Source organism: Sarcophilus harrisii, chromosome 2 (assembly GCF_902635505.1).
Source record: "Sarcophilus harrisii chromosome 2, mSarHar1.11, whole genome shotgun sequence".
In the NCBI taxonomy this organism is placed as follows: Eukaryota; Metazoa; Chordata; class Mammalia; order Dasyuromorphia; family Dasyuridae; genus Sarcophilus; species Sarcophilus harrisii.
In genome coordinates this window covers 615,131,463-615,157,529 of record NC_045427.1, presented here as the reverse complement: position 1 = coordinate 615,157,529, position 26,067 = coordinate 615,131,463, and the positions used below count along the sequence as shown (strand labels likewise).

The 26,067-nt window shown below is 42.4% G+C and overlaps 1 protein-coding gene across 1 annotated transcript in view; it reads left to right on the top strand.

Annotated features, from left to right (window-relative positions):
• Positions 1-26,067, top strand: part of SLC29A3 (solute carrier family 29 member 3) — a 72,718-nt gene that overhangs the window by 36,450 nt on the left and 10,201 nt on the right. The window contains exons 3-4 of the mRNA XM_012547968.3: positions 12,464-12,546; positions 23,967-24,193. Coding sequence (XP_012403422.1) covers positions 12,464-12,546; positions 23,967-24,193 — 310 coding nt within the window. The remainder of the gene's footprint in view (positions 1-12,463; positions 12,547-23,966; positions 24,194-26,067) is intronic.

Here is a 26,067-nt window from a genome sequence, read left to right as displayed (position 1 = left end):
CTCACTCAGGAGAATAAGTTTTTAGTAATCTAATTGGGATGGCTTCAAATAAATAGATTAGTTAGGTAAAAATTGTAAATTATCATTGTAAAAATTATATTGGTTTTACCTAGTTATGAAGAATAATTATTTTTTCAATTATTTGGATCTAACTTTATGTAAAAAGTATTTTATGTTTATGCTCATATAGTTCCTATGTCTGTTTTGGCAATTATGCTTTCGGTATTTTATACTGTCTAGTCAATTTAAATGAGTAATATTGCTGACACAAAATATAATTTCCCTATTTTTCTCTTGTGATTAAATCTATTTTTGCCTTATTTTTGAGGTCATGCCAACTATCCCAGCTTTTTACACAATAAATTATGCTCCTGTCCTTTATCTTTATGTGTATCTCTCATTTTTATAGTATTTCCCAAAAGGAACATATTTTGAATTCAAATTTCTAATCTACTATTCTTTTTTTTATTTTGTGGGTGAATTCATCCCATTCATATTCTAAGGGCCTTAGGGCCTTGCTAGAAAACAAAGGAAGGCCTTGGAGATGGGAGACCGGCTTCCAGTCCTCCCACAAACTAGCAGGGACTCTAGAGGGGCCATTTTTCTTCCCCAAAACCTCAATTTCCTCATCCCATTGTTGATATGTATCATGTGCCCAGTCCTGGGCAATAGGGATACAGAGGCAAAAATAATGCCATCCCTACCCTCAAGGAGCCTCCTTTCTCCTAGGGAGACATGGCAAGTCTGTAAATAAGTAAATACAAAGTGATTTCAAGAGGAAGAGAGAAATGCTGGGGTGGGGGAGGCAGGAAAGGCACAGAGCTGTGTTTGGAAGGACACTATGGGGTTCTCAGACTTTTTAAATAGGGAGCCATTTCACTGTCCTTGAGACTGTTGGAGAGCTGGACTATAGTAAAAACAAAAAACTTTGTTTTGTGGGCCTTTAAATAAAGAAACTTCATAACCCTGGGTAAGGGGGATAATCATCCTCAGCTGCTGCATCTGGCCCATAGGCAGTAATTTGAGGACCCCGTTAAGCTATAATTATTTGTTGTGTATTTTCTTCCTTCCTTTTTCCTTACTATCCTTTTCATCCTATTTACCTTATTCCTCCTCACTCCTCTACTTTTCTTCTATCTGCTATTTTGTCCTCCTATTCTGTAGCTTACCCACCTGTCCAAATATCACTCCCTTATCCTCTTCTTCTGCTCTATTACCTTGCCCTGTTGTTTTCCATTTGAGATTATATTTAACTTTACTTGGGTAAGTTACCCTTGTTCAAAACCCCAGCTCTTTTGCTCTACAAAACATAATATTCCAGGACCTATGGTACTTCAAAGTAGTAACTGCTAGAATTTGTGTAATTTATTGTAGTTCCATGATAGTTAACTTGTTAAAGTCCCCCCTCCCTCACCCCACCCCAGTTGCTTTTAATATGTTTTTCCTTAACCTGGAAGTTTTGAAGCTTAGCTATGATATTTCTTTGAGTTTTCCTCCTAGTATCTCTTTCAGGTATTGATCAGTAGATTTTTTTTCTTTCTTTGCTTTGCTTTCTTGTTTAAGAACTTCAGGGTAATTTTCCTTGATAATTTATTATAATATTTTGTATTAAGATTCATTTTTGGTCATACCTCAGGCAGTGAGACTATTCTAATATTGTCTCTCCTTGATCTGTTCTCTTGATCTGTTGTTTTTCTGATGAGATGTTTTACATTCTCTTCCATTTTTTTCATTTAAAAATTATTTTGTTATTATCTTGCTGTTTTAGAATGTCACTGCCAAAGCTTTTGCTTTTCCAAATCTAGATTTTAAAGAATTGTTTTCTTCTTCTCCTGTCTTTTTTGCTTTTTTCCCCCTAAGACAATTAGGGTTAAGTGATTTGCCTAGAATCACATAGCTAGGAAGTGTTAAGTGTCTCAGGTCCTGCTGATTTCAGTGCCAGTGTTGTGTCTACTGCACCATCTATCTGCCCCAAGAAATCATTTTCTTCCTTAAGTTTTTGATTATCTAAAGTTAGTTGACTTTCTTTTTATGATTTTCTTAGATTGCTCTTATTTTTTTCTTTTTCTTTTCCTTGATCTCCTTTATTTGATTTTTAAAGTTATTTTTTCCCTTCAGAGTTATTCCAAGAACTCTTTTTGTAGTTGGAACCATTTAACATTTCTAATTGAAAAAGGAGTGGCTTTTTTAAAGCTCCATTATCTTCCTCTGGTTATCAAGCCAAATCTTCTCTATCCCCATAGTAATTATCTATTGTTAGGTTCTTTCTTCTTTACTTACTATTTTTATTTTCTTTTGTTTTCAGTAGTTATTACTATAATCAAGTTTTATTCCTGAGGTATGGGGAATTATACCCCAAGTCTCAGGTCCTTCTTACTGTTATTTTCTGAAGTTTGTCCTGGGTCCCAACCTTGGGCTCTCCTTTTCATCTCTAAGCCACAGCTAGGGCCTCCCGGCCATGCCGTCCCATAGATGCTCTTGTTCCTTGTGTCCCTCAGATGACTAAAAATTCTAGCTGTCCTCTCTGACTTGGAACTGAAACCAGGGTCTCTGCTGTCTTGCCAGTGCCCACAGCCAGAAGGTTCTTGCCCCCTGTGACACTTACCACTCATGTGCTATCTCCTTCTCCTCCACAGCCACAGCCCAACACATGTCCAATCAGCACAGCCATGTTTGGCATAACTTAGATAGTGAAAAATACTCTAATCTTCTACTCTCCCAAATGACCATGTACTGGGTGTAAGGTGAAAAGTTCTTGAAGGGGATGCTTCCTCCTAGTCCCACTTGCCCCCAGACCTTGTTGTTTGTTGATTCTGCAGAGCCTGGAGGTGTTTGCACTCATTCAGACCAAAACTTCCTATGCTGGAGGTTAAATCTTTCCTGAGCTCTTCTCACATTGTTTTAGGACAACTGCTTTGTCCTGACAGTTGATTACTTCAGCTACTCTATGTTCCCTCTGACTTGATGTTCTTTTTTTTTGAGGAGGAGGAGGAGGAATTTTGGAGAGCTGAAAGCTTTCTTACCTACTTTTTCATTTTCTCAGAATCCTCTTTATTCATTTTCCGGATAAGAAAACTGAATCTCGTAAAGGTTAAGTGGCATGTTGAAGTTGTGAGTGTGTGTGTGTGTGTGTGTACATATTGGCCATGGGGGGGGGGGAAGGAGAGGGAGAAACTGAGGATAAATCTTAGGTTTTTTAATGATGTCATTGATATTTACATTTAATCTGAGACAATTAGGATCCTAACAGTGACCAAATGGGGCTTGGCTTGGGACCTGCAGATGACCAATCAATGAGAATCAGAGTGGATTTGGTTTAAGACATGGCCCTAAAGAAAGAGACCTGGTCATCAAACCCTAAAATATCTTGAGAAGGTTCAAAGATCCAAAACTTTTAAGAATATCTGTAGATAAGTGTATGATACCCTATGTGGATAGAACAAGAAAAGGGAAGGCAGGTAGGCAATAATGGCAAGAAATGAAATATTGGAAATATAGGGAATATAGGTTTATTTTGCCCAAATAGAGGGTGTGTGTGTGTGGGGGGGTGGTGAGTGAGGTACAATGGGCCTGGGAAGATAGACTGGAACCAACTATAAAGGACATGAAATACAAGCTCTAGGATGACCAACCCCTGCTACTCCAGTCTATGACCCAACTTTCTGAGCCTAAGACTCATAGGAGAACCAGTTTATCTTGAATGACCAAAGATGAAGCCGTTTTGACTCATCAGCCTCCTCTATGCTGATTGCTGACTGACTCATCCTCTTTCCCTCCCACTCATCAGCCTCTAACTGACCATGTGGAGTGTCCATTTTCACCAAGGAGATGCTATTCTCCTCATTTTTCACCCTGGCTTTCCATGTCTATGGCTTAGCAGATCATTATCCTTGTGACTCCTTGTGTTCCTCTTTGTACCTTAGGGGTAATTTTACTGACTGGCCCCTCAGGGTGTCTTGAGGGATAAATAACAATAGAAATCCTACCGTGGACCCTCAGTCATTAGCGCCAGTGAGGGGAGCATTGCCCTGAAGAATCCAAAAACACTGGGTAATCCAAAAATAACTTCTATTTGAATTTGTAATGTACTGGGCTCAGGGCTTAACAAATCCTCCTCCTGTCAGCAGCTAAGACAGTTCAATTTCAAGTCAACAATTATTTAAGCATTTCCCATGTACAAAAACACTGTACTAGATACCGGAAAGCTAAAGAAAAAGGGAAAAAATGTTTCCTGTCCTCAAGTAACTTCCATGCTATTGGAGAAATAGACTGGACACATCAATAAGTAAATTATTTGTTAATTTAATTACTTGTTGATTTACTTATTGACAGTGCTCTCTAATTGTACAGTAGAATGGATGCTACTTTATGAATAAGAAAGATAAGGCCCAGAGTAATTAATGATTTGTTTAAGGTCACAGGAAGGACTGATGCCATTTTAGCTGAGCTTTCAAGGAAATTAAGGATTAAAATAGGAGGGAGGTAAGGAAGGAGTGATTTCCTGGCATATGAATGTAGAGTGTGTGAAATCAAGTGATGGGAATTAAGTCTGTAAAGGTGGAAGAGGCAACCGATGAAGGGCCTTCAATGCCAAGATGAGGAATTTGAATTTTATCCCAGGATGATAGGGAGCCACCAAGTTCCTTGAGCAACTGTGTGGAGGATATTTTTGAGAGGGGAGAAGTGGAAGCAAGAAGGCCCCTCCAGAGATTTTTGTAATTGTCCAGGGGCTAAGCTAGGGTGATGGTTGTGGGAATGGTGAGTAGGGGATATATATGAGAAATGTATTGGAGGTAGAATTGCTAGATCTCTACAATAGATTGACTATGGGATGATGAGGGGGAGAGAAGAACTGAAGATGATTGAGGTTATAAAGGCAGCTAGGTGCTACCATAGTGAATACAGTGCCAGATCTGGCACTCATTTTCCTGAGTTCAAATCCCACCTTAAACACTCATTAACTGTATGACCCTGGGCAAGTCATTTAACCGTGCCTCAGTTTCCTCATCTGTAAAATGAGCTGGAGAAGGAAAAGGCAGATCGTTCTAATATCTTTGCTAAGAATATCCCAAAAGGGGTCACAGATTCACGTGATTGAAACAGCCGAACAACTGGGAATGTGAATCCAGGGGACAAGAAAATGATAGGAGGAGCAGCTAGGTGGTGCAGTGGATAGAGCACCAGCCCTGAAGTCAGGAAGACCTAAGTTCAAATCTGGTCTCAGACACTTAACACTTCCTGGCTGTGTGACTCTGGGCAAGTCACTTAACCCCAGTTGCCTCAGTGAAAAATAAAAAGAAGAAGAAAGAAAAAGAAAGAAGAAAGTTTTCAGGATGATTGGGTCTAGGGGAGAAGATAATGAATTCCTTGACAGTATTTATTTGAAACTTGTGGAGTTTTTCTTGCCTTTTTGTTTCTCTTGGTTTGTTAGGAACCAGCCTAGTGGGCCTGTAGAATGTAATAGCTTCCTCTGAAAATAATTCCCCTTCCCATAAGTTCCTTCTTTTTGTCTTCCTCTTTGTTTTTGTTTTTTTTTAAATGGCAGAAACAAGCCTGTGCATTCCCATATCCCCTCTGCTCGGTTTGTCCAGCCGGAAGTACCCGTGGGGGCCTGGATCACCGGTGACCCACAGAGAGAACTAGAGCTGACTGGATAAGTGACCACCAGCTAATCTGCCCCCAGTTCTGGTTACTGTCGCTAAGGGCCATCCGCCTCATCATGAAAGCCTGCCAAGGCTTTGTAGCCAAAGAACGCTGAGCTTCAGGCTGCTGGTTGTGACTGAACTTCCTTAGTAATAATTTTCTTAGAGAATTATCTGGCCTATTGTACTTCGCCCCCACTCAAATATACATGCATTTATTAAGGACTTACTGTGTACTAGGCAATGTATTAAGGGACTGAGATAGAAAAACCAAAAAAAATCCCAGTTTTCAAGGATCTCATAGTTCTGCTCAGGGTATACAGCTTATCCCCTGGCTGGTTAAGAATTGTCCTCCCTTGCCCTGGGACAGAATGATTCTCTGGTGGTCCCCAGAAGCGAGAACATATTTCTCCCTGTTGGGCAGACAAGAGAGCCATTATATCTTGGGAACAAAGATCATGAGCCCAAGCATTCAATTATTCCACAGGCTTTAGGCTGACACTGAAGCTCTGGAGATTTTGCCACCCCAGTGGTAGGGACACGCAGATAACCAATTCCTTACTCTGACTACTACTCCCTCCACAGAGAGGGGCCTGCCCACCCACTCTGGACAAAGCGGCCAGTGAACACAGATTGTCATCCATGCAGTGGGATGGGCAGCCTATTGAGTGAGTCCATCAGTGTGCCTACATATTATGTCTCCGAAAGACACTGCTGGTGGATGAGGACCCAGAGTTGGACATGAGGAAGAGTTTGGCCTTGGGTATCACACTGGGCAAATTGGGCACCATTCTTGTTTGTGAATCATGCTATTCATTTCGGGAAAAGTCCATCATTTGGGGGGCAGCTGGGTGGGGCAGTGGATAGAGCACCAGCCCTGAAGTCAGGAGAATCTGAGTTCAAATCTGGTCTCAAACACTTAACAGTTCCTGGCTGTGTGTCTCTGGGCAAGTTACTTAAGTGCAATTGCCTCCCCCCAAAAAATCCATCATTTTAAACACCAGCATTCTCCTAGAGATGCTATATGGCCACCAATTATGGAACGATGATCTTTACAGAAACCAAACTGTAGGTGACTCAAAAGCTTTTTGATGCGTGTCAGTAGGTCCTAATATATGGCCAGTGGTGACCTGAAGTGGGCCAACAAGTGTGAGGCACAGAGTGTTGTGCTGATGTCTACAAAAAGAATAATAAAAGAATAGGAGAAAGAAGACTTCCAATGGGTTCTGTAAGTCAATCAAGGATCAAAATTTCCTAAAAGATACAGACAAAAATCTTATTAGATGGCAAAATTTTTCATCCATTAACACATACTAGGTTCACTTCTTATTTTCTTTTCCATTCTTTTCCCCCTTTGCTCTGATTTTTCTCTCCCAACATGATTCATAAAACAATGTGTATTTAAAATAAAATTGTTTTTTTTAAATCCAAAAAATTTTTTCTACCTTTATTATGTGTTGGCTTGATAACAATAATAATAGTATTTATATAGCATTTTCAGTTTTTTTTTTTTTACAAGTGTTATTTTATCCTCACTACAACTTTGGGAGTTTAGTGCTCTAATTAAATCCATTTTACAGATAAGAAATTGGAGTAGACAAAAATTAAGTAATTTACTCAGAATCACACAGCTGATAAGTGTCCAGGGCAAAATATGAATCTGTCTTCCTAACTCTAGTCAAGAAGACCGAATTCTGCCTCAGACACATTAGTAGGTGTGTGATTCTTGACAAGTCACAAATTTTTATCAACTTTATTTTTCTCATCTGTAAAATGGGAGTGATGATAAAACACTTCCCTTCCAAGATTTGGTTTTTTTTTGAGGATCAAATGTGTGATCATATTTGTAAAGGGTTTTTACAAATCTTCAAAAGCTATGTAGATGCTAGTTCCCTTGGCACTGTTATTAGATAAGTTTCCATCTATGTCTGGGGAGGGAATCCCACCCCAGTGAGATCCCAAACTCTTTCCACCCAAGTTCTCAGGTCCCCTGAAATCTATCCACCACAGATCCCAGACTAGAAATCTCTGAATCTCTCAAGGCTCTTTGGGCATCTTCACCATCACAATTCCCATTCTGCCTTGAACTTGACTTCCTTTCCATATCACACAGTGGATAGAGAGTTCCTATCTAGCCTTAGACACTTAAGAGCTGTATGGCTTGTTTAGAAGAATTGCACGTGCTTAATTTATATTGGATTGCTGCTATCTTGGGGAAGGAAGAGAGATGGAGAAGAGACAGAAGAGGCAGGAAAATTTGGAACACAAAGCTTTTGCAAAGGTGAATGTTGAAAACTAGCTTTACATGCATTTGGAAAAATAAAATACTATTGAAAATGAGTGTTGTGTGATTCGAGAGAAGTTATGTCTTCTTAGTTTGCCTCAGTTTCCTCATCTGTAAAATAGGGATAAAAATAGCACTATCCTTCAGAGTTGTTGTGAGAATCAAATGAGATAATATTTGTAAAACACTTAGTGCAGTGCCTGGCACACAGTAGGTGCTGTATAAATGCTGGGTATTATCATTTACCTGAAGGGAAAGGAAGGGGAAAGAAGAAGCCCCTTGAGTTACATTTTGTTTTTGTGTCCTTAGTACTTATCTCAGTGCCTGGTAAATACTTATTTTTTGGAGGGGTGGGGCTGGGTCTATGTTTTAATTGGGATAAAAATGAGTCCACAGGAAACTCCCTCCTCTAAAGGAGACTGACAAGCCCTTTCTACTTTCTTATCTTTGGAACACTGAGAGATTAAGGGATTGGATCCCACCACCAATATGAGTCTGAAGTCTTTCTGACTCAAGGCCACCTTTCTTACTACAGATGTCCTCTTGCTTTTCTGTCTGATATACAGTAGGTGCTTAATAAGTGCTTGAACAGGGTGGTAGACTAAGGCCCACCTTATAAAGTGCCATGGCCAAATTAGAGTCACAGATTCAAAATTCAAGGGATCAGAGGCCATTGAATCAGATCTAATTCAGCTCTTCCTGTGAATATTCCCAGAAAGTCTAGGCCTTTTGCCTATAACGTGAAACACAATGTGCTTGGAAGTTTGCACTTTATGACAGCAAAATGCCTTCTTTGGTCATTTTTTACTGCTTTTTCCTCCTTTCTTAAAACCTGAAAAACTAAAAATTATCTTTGAAATTGTGCTCAGGGCACTGCCTGAGAGTGGGAGCTAATTTGTCTAAACCTGAATCAGAGGAGTGAGAATAAAGGTTAAGGAATGGAGGAGATGCTTGGGGGGGAGGTTGAAGCCTCAGGGGAGCTCGTCTTCATGGGTGTGCAGGAGGACTGAGTGGAGGGTGGTGATCAGTCATTATTGAGGTCCTCAGGACAAGGCAGTTCACAAGGAGAGGCAATGGGGAGCAGAGGAAAAAATGCTGCTCTGGGGCGAAGGGCCTGGATTGAAATCCTGTCCCTGATGCTGTCTGGCCAGTGTGACCTTCAACATGTGACTCAACGGGTGCTTGAAGCTCCTCAAACCCTCTTCCCTGTTCTGTCAATGAAGAATTAGGAACTATTTAGTAAGTTCTACCATGTTGGGCACAATGTCGGACACAAATGAAACAGTCCTTGTCCTTAAAGAACTTACCTTCTATCAGGAAAGGGAGTGTGTCTCTCTGTCTGTCTGCAAAACAAACTTCTAAGTTGAATCTTTAGTAGTGACATTTTCCCCCTTGTTTTTGTGGAGCCAGGAAATCAACAAAAAATAATCGAGCCATGATTTGTAGCAATTGTTTATTTAACTGAAAGACCTTTGAGATGACTACCTGTAGGGGAGAAGGCACTGGTGCAAGTGAGCATCTTGGGGTTCAGGAGAAGCTTCAGGTGATGCTTGAGCTGACTTTTGCAAGGAACAAGGGATTCTAAGAGGTGAAAGCAAAGAGGAATGGAATTGTAGGCATGAGGGACAGCTAATGCAAAGGCTCAGAGGTGGGAGGTGAAGGGTCATGTGTGAAAAAATAACTAGAAAGCTGGTCTGAAGAGTATATGAAGGAGAATAATGCATAATGAAGTTGGGGTGGTAGAAATTACCCAAGAATCTCAGAATTACCCAGAATTCATGAGAACAGAAAGGCTCTCAGGGGGCACTTAATTCAATTTGTGCAGGGACAAAAGGCTTCTCCATGACATACCCAAAAAGGCTCATCTCCCTTTACCTGAAATCCTTCTATGAAGAGGAAGAAGATTTTCTGCTGAAGGAATCCTTCCTCTCTGGGACACCTTAGAATGTTCCTTCAAATGGGGCCAGGTTGTGGAGATTTTTAAATAATAAATAGAGGAGTTTTCTTTTGATCCTAAAGATAAGCAGGAACTACTGAGGTTTCTTGAGCAAGGGAATGATATATCATAACTATATTTTATTACTATTACTACTTTGTAATACTTTTATTACTATTATTACTATTTTTAATAATACTACTAGTGATAATAATATCTGGATTTTTATAATACTTGTATATGTTTATAGTATTTTATGTTACTTGATTTGAGCCTCACAGCAGTCCTAGAAGATGGGTCCTGTTTTTATCCCCATTTTCCTGTGAGATTACTTTCACTTTGGCAGGTCTGGGGGGGGGGGGTGGATTGGAGCATGAGGAAGACTGAGTCAAGAAGATCAATTAAGAATCCAGGGGAATCATTCAAAGAAGATATGATGACGGATTGTACTAGGGTGGGGCTGATTTTGTGAAGGTAGAAGTGACACAAATTGGCAGAGGCTTTATTGGATGAGTCAGGAGAGGGGTCCTGAGTTATCATCCTTAAGATGCCATAGAGGTCAGCCTAGTTCAGTCCCAGGTCCAGTTGACCCTGCCTGGGCACCCAGGGGTCATTCAACACCCGAGTGCCCGGGACTATCCAGTATTGGAGCAATCCCCCTGGTGCTCAGGCATAAAATTGACTAAGTTCTTAAAATCAGTGGGCGATGGCCGGCTCACTCTTTGGGGAGGGGGAGAAGAGAGAGCCCGGGGAGGAGAGAAGAGCAGAGGAGAGTTTGTGAGGAGAGTTAACTCCGCTGGGCAGAGGTGCTGAGGGGACATGACCTGGCTCAGAATCAGGGCTCATCAAGCTGCAGCCTGACCTCCCTAATAAGCATCTGGATGTTCTGTGTGCTGGGTCGTGATGTCCCCTTGGGCTGTTGTGGCATCTGTCACTCTCATTGAAGGGGACACGAGCAGCTTCCCGTCTCACGTGCCCCCTTTGGGCCATCGTGCCTTTCTTCTAACTCCAGGAAAATGCACTTCAGTGCTAACCTGACCCTGATTTCTGCGTCACTGCCCCAGCTTGGTTTGACCTTATGTAACAGCCCCAGTGAAAGAGAGACAAAGCTGGACAAAGTTTCCCAAGAGGGAAAGGCATAGGCCACGTTCTTAGTTATAATGCTATTCAGTGTTTCCTCTTTCCCTCAAACTCTGGTAAAACTAAAGATTGATTCTTTTTTGTTTCAATTTAAGAAACAAAACTGAAATCAGTGGCCTGAGTCCTGGCTCCCAGGGTCAAAGGCCTGGGTCCAGAAGCTACCTCTGATGCTTTTTCTTTGTGACTTTGAATGTGTCACTTCATTTTTCTTATCTGTAAAATGAAGGATTTAGAGTATGATTTTTTTGGTACAAGGTGCTGTATCCTATTGGGTTGAGAATAAAAAAGACCAAAATGAAATCATTTCTGCCCTCCAGAAGCTTATATTCTTCTTGGGAATAAGCGGTGGGTGCTTCCTTCAACTGTTCTTCATATAGTGTGATTTCACATTTCCTCATCAGCCTGGTCCCCCTTTCAGTCTGTAGGTGTCCTTCCTAGAAGGTGGGGGTCAGGAATGAATGGAAGATCATTTATTAAGTGCTTACTGTGTCACAATCTGATGATAGAACTATAAGAAAGCAAACCAATCCTTACCCTCAAAAAGCTTACATTCTGATAGGGGAAGACAAAAGCTAGAGTTGGAGATGTGTTGTTAGGGGTTTGCAGCTGGCTGGGAAATGGGCTCAGGGCTCCAAGAGGCAGGAGTCAGAGTTTTTCTGGGAGGAAGAGGTGAGCTAGAATGTTATGGACATGGCGACCCAGCATTCCAAATGTATCTAGAGCACACCATGGGGCTATGACCTCCTTACAAGTAGTTCCCATGAAGACGAGTGATTTTTTTAAAAATATGCTTGCTTGCTTTCCCATTGTTTCAGGATTTACCCATTCAAACTATGCACAGGATGTGGAAGATGGGGACAGTTTGGGCCACTGGGAATGGGAGAGGGAGAAGGGCTTTGAGCTATAGAAATCTGAGAGTTAAACTAATGCCACAATTTCATTCTTCCTTAGTAAGGAATTAGGGAAAGTATCTCTGATGCCATTGGATTCACTTGATTGTCATAGTAAGCACTTAATAAATGCTTTTTTCTCCTTTTCCTCCCTTTCTTCTTTCCTTCCCCCTCCCTTCTTCCTTCCCTCCCTTCCTTTCTTCTTTTCCTTCCTTCCTTCCTTCCTTCCTTCCTTCCTCTCTCCCTTCCTTCTTTCTACCTTTCCTCCCTCCCTTCCTTCCTTCCTTTCTTCTTCCCTTTCTTCTTTCCTCCCTCTCTTCCTTCCCCCCCTCTCTCTCCCCTCCCTATTTCCCTTTCTTCTTCCCTTCTTTCCTTCCTTCCTTCCTCTTTCCTTCTCTCCCTCTCTCTCTCCATTCCTCCTTTCCTTTATTCTTTCATTCCTGGGCCCTATATTCTTAAAAAGATGTGGAGAAACTGGATCCTAACCAGGGAGGGACTTGGTGTCTACTTTGAGTATCTGACTCTATTCCCTTCCTACGTTTTATCCACTTTCTGGTTTCTTTATTTACAGAACTATTTTGAGAGTTATATTTCCATCGCCTCAACAGTGCCTTCCGTTCTGTGCCTCATAGGGAACTTCCTGCTAGTCAACAGGTAAGTGACTGTGAAGCTCTCCCCTCCTTCCTGCCTACAGAGATCTGCTTGTGCTCCTTTCTCTTCCATCTTTGACTGTTCTCGTCTCTGAAGGTGGGAAAAAGAATCCTTCTGGCTTGGGAGTCCAGAGACTTGGGTTTAAGCCCTAGCTGGGCCATTTTCTACCTCTGACCTGGCTAACTCACTTCCTATCAGTTTCCCATCTGTACAATATGGGGTTGACTTATGGCTCTAACATTCCATCCGCTAGTTTGAAAGTCTTGCTTTAAACCATTGCTTTTCAGTAATTTGTTTTGCAATATACCTAAGTCAACAAATGTGACCCCTGTGCTCAGACTCAACTGTTGCCTCCAGTTTCCTTCTTTATGGGAGACCTAAACTTGCTTAAAGAACAGAGTCCAGCGACAAGGCACATCTCCTGAATGAGAGAAAGCAGTAATTAAATTCATACAAATTAAGATAGACCCTAGACAAAGGGATTTGGAGACTCTGGCCCATCTCTTTGGAAGCCTGAATTTTCTAAATCCAGAGGCTGTTCTTTCTTCTTAAATGTTGGATTTATAAATCGAGGTAAGTGCCTTGTGCTCTGGAAATCCCAGCTTCTCACGAACAAGAGAACTTCGAGACAGAGACTTGTGTGATCTATTCCCAAACCACGCTCACAGGAAAGGAGAAGCTGGTACAGCAGGAGTGAACTTCAAATTAGAGTGCGTAGTCTTCTGGATCAGTTGGAAGAATTAGCCAACAGAATTTTGGCCTTAATCATCTTTTGGTAGACGGTCTGGTCTCTTCCCTCTGCTGGCTCTCCTCTCCCATGGACTGGCAGCTTTGAACAGCCGCAACACTCAGAGTTCTTCTGAGATATGGGTGTCCATGAAATCCTCCCTTCACAGGAGTTTACTTGTAAGAGGAAGTAGTAGCTGTTTCGCCTGAGGCCCTCTGGCCCAGCTATGTCTGTCAAGGGTGCTCCTGGCCCAGAGAGCTCCAGATATGAGCAGAGGGAAGGAAGTAATGGCGAGCGCAAAGGGGGAAGGGAAGAATATTCATACAGCACCTACTCAATGGCCAAGGGAAGATCCCTGCCAGCTCTCAGATCATGGTTCAGTGCTTGCTTTCATTTAAGCTGCCGCCTGGTCTTAGACTCACAGGTCCAGCTTCTTTGTGATGCTGTCTGTGGATCCATTTTCAGAGCTGGGATAACTCCCCTTCCTTGTAGCTGAGGGTGATTTGGCAAAGATCAGGGATAAGAATGTGCAGCAAAGCCAGTCTTCAGTGCGGGTAAATCCCCAAGTCAGTGAGGGACTGCTCCCCCAGTTCTACGGCTGGGAGAGACGAGTCTACACTTTACCTTTCACACATGAGAAAACAGTGGCCAGAACGGTCCCGGCTTGCCCCAGAACACCCAGATGTAAGGCCTGACCTCAGCCCCCGGCTGGGGGTAGGGGCTGTCACATGGCACTAGGACAGTGACCAGTTCACTCTTCCCCAGTGAGCTGCATGTTTTCACTTCCTCTCCCAGGGGTTCCTAAATCCTGGGTTTAACCTCTCTCTGCCTCGTCTCCCATGCACAGAACACACTGCAACATGCCTCGGCCCCAGGGCCACTTCCTGATGTGCTTAAACACCCTGAGGAATCACAAGCAGTTTCTTCCCCTTGTGGCATCTCCCTTCTTGCCCCCACACCCTGCCCCCTCCGCATCGAAGAAGGGACAGAAAACTTCTACCAAGGAATATGTCTCCTAACTCCTCTTGTGTCCCAGCCTCCCTCCCTGTGACAAACCATTTCCCCCCCACCCAGCTCAATATTCTCCTCTTTCTCCTCAGAAAAGAGGGAGAGGAAACAGCATGGTGCAGTGGATAAAGCCCTGGATTGGGAGTCAAGAAGATCTGGATTCAAATCCTACACTAGATATTTAATAGCTATAGGACTCCTCCCTGAGTTTCAATTTCCTAATCTGCAGAATGGGAGAGTTGGACTATGTTTTCTTTTTCTTTTTTTTTTTTGATTCTTAATAGCTTTTTATTTACAAGATATATGCAGGTAATTTTTCAGCATTGACAATTGCCAAACTTTTTGCTCCAATTTCTCCCTCCTTCCCCCCACCCCACCCCCAGATGGCAGGATGATCAATACATGTTAAATATGTTAATGTATAAATTAAATACAATATAAGTATACATGCCCAAAGTTATTTTGTTGTATAAAAAGAATTGGACTCTGAAATAGTGTACAGTTAGCCTGTGAAGGAAATCAAAAATGCAGGCAGACAAAAATAGAGGGATTGGGAATTCAATGTAGTGGTTCTTTCGCTGGGTGTAGCTGGACTATTTTCTAAAGTTCCTTTCAGCTCTAAATCAGGCAGCTAGGTGGCACCAATTTGGAGTGAGGAAGATATATCTTTTGGAGTTCAAATCCAGGTTCAGACAGTTACTGATTATGTAGCCCTGGACAAATCATTTCATCCTCTTTGCCTCAGTTTCCACATCTGTAAGGTAAACTGGAGAAGGAAATGGCAAACCACTACAGTATCTTTGTCAAGGAAACCCCAAAGGGGTCATGAAACACTGACCAAAAACTGAACATCAAATAAGTCATGTCTTCAATCTGGCTTGCTTAGAAAGCTCCCCAGATCCTCCTGGACTGGTGGGTCTGGGTAGGAAAAGGCCCTGATGGCCTACTTCCCTCCCTGATCCCCCTTCTCTTGGGTGTCCTCCATTCTTTCAGAGTGTAGGCTAACTACTACTTACGGTCCCCCAAACCTCCACCTGGTCTTCCCTTACCTCTTGCCAAGGTTTGTTGGGCAAACCCTGAATTTAAAGGCCCTTCTCCTTACACTCACACTGCAGGTCTTTCCTATTCCCTCCTTATCCCAGCCCTAAAAATCGTCTTCTAAGTGAAGGGGCGAGCAAACTATAGTCTGTGGGCCAAATCTAACTGTCTCTTTTTGCATGTTTTTTGAGACCATTTTCGGTTCCAGAACCATACAAAAACAGGTGTGGGGTTAGATAAGCGTTAGCCACAGTTGGTTGATGAGAGCATCAACCCTTGTTGTCTCTTCCCTTTAGTAACTAAGTTTAGAATCCTTATGATGCTGCATCAGGGGAAGGGTCTCCAGTGTAGAGAAGTGACAATGGCAAGGTCTTCCATCAAAGGGTTTTTCTGGACCAATAGATCAGTAGTGTCCATGTGACTGGACAGCAGAGGGACCTACTGGAAACGTGGCCTTGGGCCAGCTCATTTGTCCACACTCTAAGACATGAAGCCCTCTCTGAACTCGCCCTTTTCTCCCTACTTACAAAACTCCTTTTCCATCCTGATCCCAGCCCCCAGCCACATGATGAGAGCCCCATAAAGTCCAGATAAGAAGAGGCTTTCCAACAATAGCATAGACATCGAGTACCTGGTGTGATTTCTTATAAGGTGTCTTGTGCCAAGTGGCTCCTGGTTACAATAAATCTCCTTTTTTCCTGTCAAGAACTTTCCCAGCACCCACCAAGTCTTGGGTCTTGTGGCTGTCCCCTCTTCATATGGTTTAGTCCACAGTACATCTATATAAGAGTGCCTGCCAGACCCACTAGGATGTTTGGGGTATGAGTCTTGGAACTCATCACTCAAGGCTGCCTTAAAAATCTCCGTCAAGGCCAGAGGTCTTATGTTGTAATGGAAAGAGGAGCAAACCTGAAGCCTGAAGTTCTGGCATTGCTCCTTATTATCTGGGTAACCTTACATGAGTCCCTTCATAGATCAAGGCTTCAGTTTGCTCATTTCTGTAATGAAGGGGATGGACTAGAACTATTCTACTTCTAAATCTAAAATTTTTTTGGTGTGGACATTATTCATTTATTTATTTTTGATGCACATTGCTTTATGAATCATGTTGGGAGAGAAAAATCAGAACAAAAGGGAAAAGAGAGAGAGAGAGAGAGAAATAAGTGAATATAGTATGTGTTGATTTACATTCAATCTCCATAGTTTTTTCTGGATGCAGATGGCATTTAATGTTCAAAGTATATTGGACTTGCTTTGGATCACTGAATCACTGAAAAAACCCAAATCTTTCATAGTTGATCATTGCACAGTCTTGCTGTTATTGTGTACAATGTATTCCTGGTTCTGCTTGTTTCACTCAACATCAGTTCACGTGAATCTTCCCAGGCCTTTCGAAAATCAGCTTGTTGATCATTTTTTGTAGAATAATAATATTCCATTACTTTCATATACCACAACTTGTTCAGCTATTTCCCAATTGATGGGCATCTACTCCTTTTCCAATTCTTTGCTACCACAAAGAGAGCTGCTACAAACATTTGTGCACAAGTAGGTTCTTTTCCCTCCTTTATGATTTTTGAGGGTCTAAATCTATTTTTAGCTTCCATTTGTTACCATCTCTTCTGAGTCAGAGAGGGCCTTTAGCCACTAATACTCATCCCTGCTGCCCAATAAGAGCCTTACGCTTAACATCAGAGTTGCATTCTCTGCCTCAGAAAAGCCATGTGGCCCTGGGCAAGAGACAAACCTCTCTCAGCCTTAGGTTTCTCATCTCTAAAATAGGGATAATGACTGCATCTACCTCCTAGGGTCCTTCTGAGGATAAACTGAGATAATGTTTATATAGTGCTTGGCAAGCCTTAATGCACTAAATGAATTCTAGTTTTGCTGTTGTTATTGTTAATAATGATGCACCAGCTTTAAAACTTTGGCGGTTGCTTAGCATTGAGCTGTCTGTCCTCCATCAAAGTCACCATAAGTCCAGTCCAGTACATCTTAGCTTGCTGAGATGTAAATCAGCAGGGTCATGTCCTGAGCACTAGATGGCACTGCTCCAGAAAAACTAAAATCTGCTTCTCTTAAAAATAGGACAGAATATAATTACTTGGAGGGGAGGAGAGGGATGGGCAAAGGGAAATGAATGCCCCATGTCCACACAGGTCAATCTTGTTCTACCAAGTAGGGAGCTATAAACACTGTGTACTCCACGATCCAGCAGCTCCACAGACTTTAGGATTTATGAAGCACTTGAGATGATATATAGATAGGTAGACAGATGGATGGATGGATGGAGAGAGAGAGAGAGAGAAGAAGGAGGAGGAGGAGGGAGGGAGGAGGAAGGAGGAGGAGAAGGGGAGGGAGGAGGAGGGAGAAGAAGGAGGAGGAGGAGGAGGAGGAGGAAGGAAGATGAATGGATGACAGATAGAAAGATAGAAAGCTGGATGGATGTATTCAAGTGTATATATGTTTGTTAATTTACATATATACATAGATACACATTGTGTGTCTATATCTATGTATATAGTATATGTATGTATGTGTGTATGTGTGTGTGTGTGTATATATATATATATATATATATATATATATACACACTCATGCACATACACACAAGTCTCAAGTATGCACATACACACGCATTACCTCCATTTGATCCTAACAACCTTGTTGTTGTTATTGTTGTTTTAGGGTCATTTCAGTCATGTCCAACTGTCCATGCTCCCATTTGGAGTTTTTTGGCAAAATCACTGGAGCATTTGCCATTTCCTTTTCCAGTTCATCTGACAGATGAGGAAACTGAGGCAAGCAGGGTAAAGTGATAGGCCCAAGGACCCAGCTAGGAAGTGTCCGAGATCAGATTTGAATGCAGGAAGATGAGTCTCCCTGAGTCCAGGACCAGTATTCCATCCACCATGCCACCTGGCTATTCCCCAACAACTTTACAGGTAGTGATATATGATGTGCGATGTGATTATTACTGTATTTTTGTTTTATCTTTATTTTAAATGTTCATTTTTTAGAATTTGAGTTCCAATTTCTCTGCCTCCAGCCCTTCCTCCAGCCATTGAGAAGGCAAGCAATGTGAGATCCATTATATATAAGAAGTCACATCATTACCTTTGTGCAGATGCTGAAGGACAGCTAGCGAGGGTGGTAGATAGAGCTGGACCTGGAGTCAGCAAGAAGCTGAGTTAAAATCCAGCCTTTTTCCTTAGCTCCGTGTCTCTGAGCAAGGCATTTAGCCTCTATCTCCCTCAGTCTTCTTATTTGCCAAATGAAGATGCTGAGTCACTACCCTCCTCCCATCTCTTTTCCCTCCTCCCTCTACTTTCCTCCCCTTTAATCTCACCCCAAGTCCCAGATACATGGCTGGAACTCACAGGTTCCCCTTGCACACTCAGAATCACTAATCTCACACACTGACACACACCAAGAATTCTCTGTTGCCATAACCCATACTATTGCTTTTCTTTCTGTGCTCTGGGACCCATGGCTTCCAGTCCAGTCTCTTGAATCCCCAGTGGATGTCGGACAATCCCAAGACTCCTTCCGGGTGCTCCTCGATGCCCCCTGTAGAACTCCTTCCCCCAGCAGCCATTAAGGACCTGCCTTGTCCTCTCCCTCTCCCCCAGCATCTATAGCATCTATAGCTCTCACTTCACCTGCCCTTCCCTTCTCCCTACTTAAGTCACCAAACCTTTTGGAGAAAGGAAGGAAGCAAATAGAGAGAGTACATCACCTCCCCTCCCCTCTTTTCAGAGCTGGGAATAAAATAGATATGAGATGTTACATATATTGCCAGAATTTTTTAAATGTATTGATTGTTTTTGCTGATCTCTCTTATCTCTCTCTCTCTCTTTCTCCCTCATTCTCTCTCTCCCTCTCTCTCTCTCTCTCTCTCTCTCTCTCTCTCTCTCTCTCTAAAAAATTTCTTTGCTCCAAAGAAGGCATCTCTTGTAGGAAAAGGAGGGAATACAAGGTAAAAGCAAAAGATAGCAATACATTTTTTACAGGAAGAGGGTCTGTGCTGGTTCGTAATAGGGAGGGAGGTCAGGTTCTTCATTGGAACTGAGGCATGGTGGGGGTGGGGAATATTGAATTTTTCGGTCATATGTGGTCCTTCATATCTAAGGGATGTTACAACTGTGCAGTAATACCACACCAGGATCTGCCCTTTGCAGGGGGAGGGAAAAGCTGAAAGATCCAACTTAAGAAAGTGCTTCTAGTCTTCCATCTGTTTCCAAGCTGGGGGGGAAATAGTTTTTGACTAAAGTGGTTTTTTATTTAATACATGAGATTGAAATGTCGCCTCTTTCCCCCTTGTGGAGGACCCAGCTCTTTCTGCCTGGCTCATCTATAATCGCCAAGTGTTTTATTATGTTAAATTTGCAGCATCATAAATACTTATGAGGAGGATTTACATTTTGGAGATTTGTGAGGAAATCAGTCCCCTGGGGTCCAGATCCCTCATGAGCAGGGGTAGGAGGAGGCTGGGGGAGACTGGCAGCTACTGTGAAGCCTGCAGCCCATTCCCATCATGGGTCGGTTCTCAGGAGGACGGCTCTTCCTCAGGAGAGTCAAGATGAATTTGCCAGTTTAGCAGCAATGTGCATCCGACGCTCATCTGAGGCTCCCTAGGCTATTCCGCTGTCCCCCAGTTGACCCATATAAAGGGTCCCACAGAGAAAGTCATCCTCAGATCTCATCTTGGCTACTTATAATCTTGGGCGAGCCACTGAATTCCTCAGTTCTCGGTTTCATCATCTGTCAAGTGAAGAAATCCATGCTCCCCGTCTGAATCTATAATCCTATGACTGGAATAGAATCCCATGGGCTAGCGGAGCGACTTCAAACAAATTATTCCGTCTCCCTCGGCCACATAGAATAAAGGGGTAGCTCTAAACCAGGGATAGGAGCTGTGGAGTCTCTAGAAGGGCTGCCTTGACCTTCCTCCTAAAGCCAAGCAGACTGGGACCTGGCTCTCTCCACTCAGGGCAGGAGGGCCGGCTAACTGAGCCCTGCACTAAACATTAGGTGCGCTTGGGTGGGCCCCTTTGCACATGGTGCCATTTCATAAATTTTTATGATCATTAAAAATAGTCCAGGGCATAATTACTGAGGGCTTCAGACTCGCGTCTGGAGGTTCTGGTCCACGGGGCCAGTTTATTCAGCAGGTTATTAGAAGACAGGATGTGCTCAGGGAAACCAGGGCTTCTCGGACTGGAGAAATCCGGATAGCTGAGGGACCTTCTCTTGGAGGCCAGAAGAAGCTTAGAATCCACTCCCTTTGCAAATCCACTTAGTTTCCTCCTCAGATCTTTTTCTTCTCTTGCTCCAGGGTTATGTTGACAAGAAGTCCTGTAGTCTATAATAAGTAACCTTCCTGTGCAGGCGCTTAATTCCCTTAGAGTCGAGAACATGTGATGGCTTCCATCCTGCCAGCTGTATTCTCCGGAGTCCTCTGTATCTTAGGTGGTTGTTGTCAGTGCATTTAGGGTCAGCGTCTTCTCATCCTGGTTGGAGAGCCACAGCCAGCTGCTGGAAGTTAGTTTGTAAACATGTATTAAGCACCTACTGTGTGTCACGGGCTCCAAAAATCACTCCCTTTGTAAGGGGCTCACAGTAGCTGATATGCAAGCAGCTTGGTACAAATGAGCTGTAACAGGATAAATAGGAAATGAGAGAGTGTTGGGTCGGTTTTATTGTTGTTGTTTTCTCCATTCCTTCCTTGGTGTGAGGAAACTAGTCTCACCAGCAACTGATTGGCAACTATCTTAAAAAATGTTAAGGTGGGAAGCTAGTTGGTGCTAAGGTGGGAGAGTGGACCAGCCCTGAAGTCAGAAGGACTTGAGTTCAAATCCAGCCTCAGTCACTTAACATTTTCTAGCTGTGTGACCCTGGGCAAGTCACTTAACCCCAATTGCCTCAGCAAAAAAAAAAAAAAAAAAAAAAGTGTTAAGTAATATTTTGTATTATTTGCTGTCTAGGAGATGGGAGGTGGGGAGAAGGGAAGGAGAAAAATTTGAAACACAAGGTTTTGCAAGAGTGAATGTTGTAAGCTATTTTTGCATATATTTTGAAAATAAAAAGCTATTCTTTAAAAAAAAGTGATAAAGGTAATATCACTAGAATGTGTCAGACATGATTCTTGAACTCAGAACTTCCTCATTTCTGAAGCTAACTCTACCTACTATATCCTGCCTAAGGATTACAGCACTGAAAAGGACCTTAGAGACCATCTACTCTAACAGATCATAACCTTTTTGGTTTTTTTGCTGAGGCAATTGGGGTTAAGTGATTTGCTCAAGGTCACACAGCTAGGAAGTGGTCATAACCTTTTTTTGAAGTTATTTGGCAGTCTGGAGAAGCCTCATCACTCAATTAAAAAAAATTTATAATGAAAGGAAATGCTAAATTTCATTTAGAGGGTAAGGAAAATAATGAACACTTTAATAAGCATAATACTAATGAACATTAAATTTCCATCCAAATTTTTACAGAACTCCTGAAATCTATGACCAGATTAAGAACCCAAGATTTTGTTCCCCCTCATTTTACAGCTGGGGAAACTGAGCATCAAGGTTTTCTGTTCACATCCACATTCTCAGTTGGTAGATGGTGATTCAGAGGATCCTGGATTTAAAGGTGGAAGGAAATCTCAAAGGTCATTTAGTCCAATGCCCTTAAATTTTACAGGTAGGGAAACTAAGGGCCAGGGCTAAGAGCTTTCAGTGTCAGAGTTGAGACCTGAGCCTGTGGCCTCTGACTCCAGAGACTGTACTGGGGAAGGGTTTGTGCTCTCTTCACTCCCATTCATTTCTTCCGTCTTTCCTTGCCTAGAGGAATGGTCACAGCCACGTGGGGCCAGCCTTTCCTCTCTCAGCAGCAGCTTCCTTCACACTCACGTTCCTTTCTCCCAGCGGACCCTCGTTACCCTAGGAGCCAGCAGTTACCTAGGCGAGCTGCCAGGGCTCCAGCTCCTGCCTGGAGAGCGCTCCCAGATGGGGATCTCAGTGGGACGCAGGCCCTCCCTCAGTGGGATGCAGGCCCTCCCTCAGTGGAACAGAGGGCCCCAGGGGAGCACCAGCCCCCATCGCATCCTTAAAACAAATGCCTCCAGCTCCCCCCGGATTGTACAGTTAGCTGCCTCCGAGTCCGGAGCTGGTGCTAAACACGAGCACCTCCGGGCATCCTGGAGAGATGGCGTCCCTGACTCTGGTCCTGCCCCGGGGCCCTCAGGCCCAGTTGGCGGTTCCATAGCTGGGATGCTCAGGATTCTGGGAACTGTAGGAGCCACCTAAAGATGGCGCTGTGAAGGGAACTCTGACAACAGGGTCCTGGGAAAACCTGCGTTCTCATTCAGCAGGCCGCAGAGTGACTGCACATAGTAGGTGCATTATTGATGTCAGCTCAGTGGCTGGTGCATAGTGGGTACTTCATAAGCATTTATTGTTTGATTATTGATATCAGCACTGGTACTGTACAGTACCTGTTACATAGTAAGCACTTAATAATCTTTTCTTGCTTGCTTGATTATTAATGTTTCCACAATGGCTGGTACATAGTAGGCACTTAATAAGCGTTTATTGTTTGTTTAGTGACGTCGGCACTGTGGCTGGAACATAGTAGGCACTTAAGCATTTCTTGCTTGCTTGATTACTGATGTCGACTCTGTGGCTGGTTCATAGTAGGTAGTTATTTATTGCCTAATGGATTATGGATCTCAGTCTTGCTTTGACTCAATGAAAGGCCTCGGCCAGCCATTTAACCTCTCTATTTCATTTTCTCTGCCTGTATTTTAGACCCAAAAGCTATGTCAGAAACCATTTAATTAACTTCATTCATTTTACAGATGAGGAAATTAAGGACCACAAAGCTTAAGTCACTTACCTAAGGCCCCACATTATGTTAAATGGGGCTGATGAAACCTGCTTTGGTTTCAAAATATATGTGTGTACACATATTTAAATACACACACACACTATACACACACACACACACACACACACACACACACAAAACACGTGTAGAGAGAAGCCTAGTAAGGACTTATCAAATACCCACCATGTGCCAGGCACAGAGCTCTGCCCTTTATAAATATTATTGTGTTTTGAGCTTTACAAGAACCTTATGAGGGACATCTGTAAAAAGAGATGGTTGAACACAATTGCTCTCTTAAGGTCTCTTCCAGCTCTAAATGTATGTTCTTAAATAATAGATATGAAACTACTTTGAGAAAGATTCGGTATAATAACTAATTTTTTTTTGTTTTATTTAGCATCCCAGTCTTATAAACAGGGACTTTTTTTTTTCTTTCAAGCTTTTATTCCTGAAATTAAAGCCAGACATTTTCTTCTTCTCTTCTGGTCCCATTTTCTTTGGCAGCTTTAACCCTTTCCTCATTTCCTTTGTCTCTCCTTCTTCTTCATGCCCAAATCTTGCACAGATTTCTGGTGAACCTTTTACCTCCTGGCTCTATGAGTTCCCTTGTGATTTTTGTCAGGTGTGGATAATCCCTCAGAGAATCCCTCCATCTGACTTGGGCTATTTACCTCTTCAGCACTGGATCTCCCAGTATGACATTTGAGATCCCCTAGGAACCTCCAGACCAGAAAGTGAGCCAAACAGATTAACCAAATCTCATTGGCAGGGTGTCGGTCCATGTTCGGGTCTTGAGCTCCTTGGCCATTCTGCTGGTGGTGTTCGTGGTGATAACAGTGCTGGTGAAAGTGGACACCTCCTCATGGACCTTTTCCTTCTTCATCATCACCATCATCTGCATGGTGGTCCTCAGTGGCACTGCCACCATCTTCAACAGCAGTATTTTTGGTCTTGCGGCCTCCTTCCCCATGAGGAATTCTCAGGCTCTGATATCAGGTAAGAGCTACCACTGAGGTGGGCTGGAACCCAGGCTGGGTAACTTCTCCCAAGGAAGGAGCTAGAACCTGAATCATGTATTCATTAGCTCTGATACTTCACAGATCCTGAACGATAGTAGACAAACACCCCATCCATCCTCACCTTCCACTGTTACCCAGCTTAGGACTGATGCCCTGAGTAACTGTGACCCTGTGAGTGGGCTAGACCTAGTCTTCTGACCTAATTTGGAGTTGGCTTGCTTTCTGACAGTATAGGCCCAGGTGCAGTGTGACCCACAAGCCCACAGCACTCCTCATTCTGGCCTGAATTAGATTAAAATGTAATTAAGAAATATTGAACAAAAGAAGTAAGACCTAGATAATGTTAATATGTGGTTTTCTAAATCAATATGTGGCCTCTAGAAATTTTTATGTATGGTTAGTGGCTCCTGTTTTGATTTGAATTAGATATCGTTGGTATAAGGGACTGCTTCGTTTCTTCAGAAAGGATTTATTTGCCTACTCACTGCTCTGTGTGTGAAAAATGATAAGGATTTTGATTTTTATGCAATTCAATTCAAAGCAATCATTTATTGTATATTACATGCCAGGCTCTTATACCAGGCACTGGAGATAATACCTGAAAAAAGAAAAAACCAACAAAGCAGCCCCTCCCTAAAAGGAGATTTCATTCTACTTAACCTTTTTTTGGTGTCCTAAGCCCCTTTGGTATTAGACTTAAACTTCTTGAGAGGACTTTCTCTTGTCTTTTTATTTTTCTTGTATCTCCAGTGATTAGCACAGTGCTCAGCACACAACAGGTGTTTAATAAGTGCTTATTGACTGACTGGTGAAATCCAAAGACCTCTTTTCAGGATATTGCTGTTAAATTCATAAAATAAAAGACATAGGATTACTAATTAAATCAATTTTATTGAAGCACAGTTATCAAAATATGAGGGGAGAAAGCACATTTACATATTCCTTTGAATCTCTCTACTTCTCCTAGGGTCACTAGATCCCAGTTTAAGAAGAAACAACATGTCTGGGGATAAAATGAACATAGAGAGTGATTTTGGCCAGGACTGGGGAGGGGGTTAACACTGAGGAGTTCACTGAGGAAGTTTGGGAGTTATCCTGACCTTGAAAGAAACTAGATATTCCAGAAGGTAGAAGGAGGGAGACCATTCTTGACATAGGTGACAAAAGCCCATTACATATATGGAACATCAAAGAGGATCCCTTGACTGTAACTGCAGAATAGAAGGTTTGAGTGGTTGAGTGAAATAGCAATGTGACATCATTCTGGAGAGTTAACAACAGCACCAAATTTATAAGTGTTCTCTATGAGACTATGTATCAGGCACTATACTAAATACTTTACAATTATTAGCTCATTTGATCTTCACAGCAACCCTGGGAGGTAGATGCTGTTATTGTTCCCATTTTACAGATGAGGAAACTGAGGCAGACAACATTTAAGTGACTTGTCCAGGGTCACACAGCTAGTAAGTGACTAAGGCTGTATTTGAATTCAGGTCTTGCTGACTTCAGACACAGCACTCTATCCACTGTGCTACCTAGATGGAAGGTGAATTAGAATTTAGTGGTTCTCAAAGTGTGGTCCAGAGAATCCTGTGTGGGTGTCTCTAAAACCCTTTTAGAGAGTCTTTAAAATTAAATTTTTTTCTAATATGATAAACATCTTATAAATATAACCCACAGAAACAAAACTCTTTGGACAGATCCTTAATAATTTTTAATAATATAAAGATACCAAGAATAAAAGTTTGAGAACCACAGGGCTAGATGAGCTTCTGGATTCTTTCTGTCTCTAGATCTGTGATTGATGATGGATTTCTAGAGTAGTCTTATTAAGAACTCACACTGTGC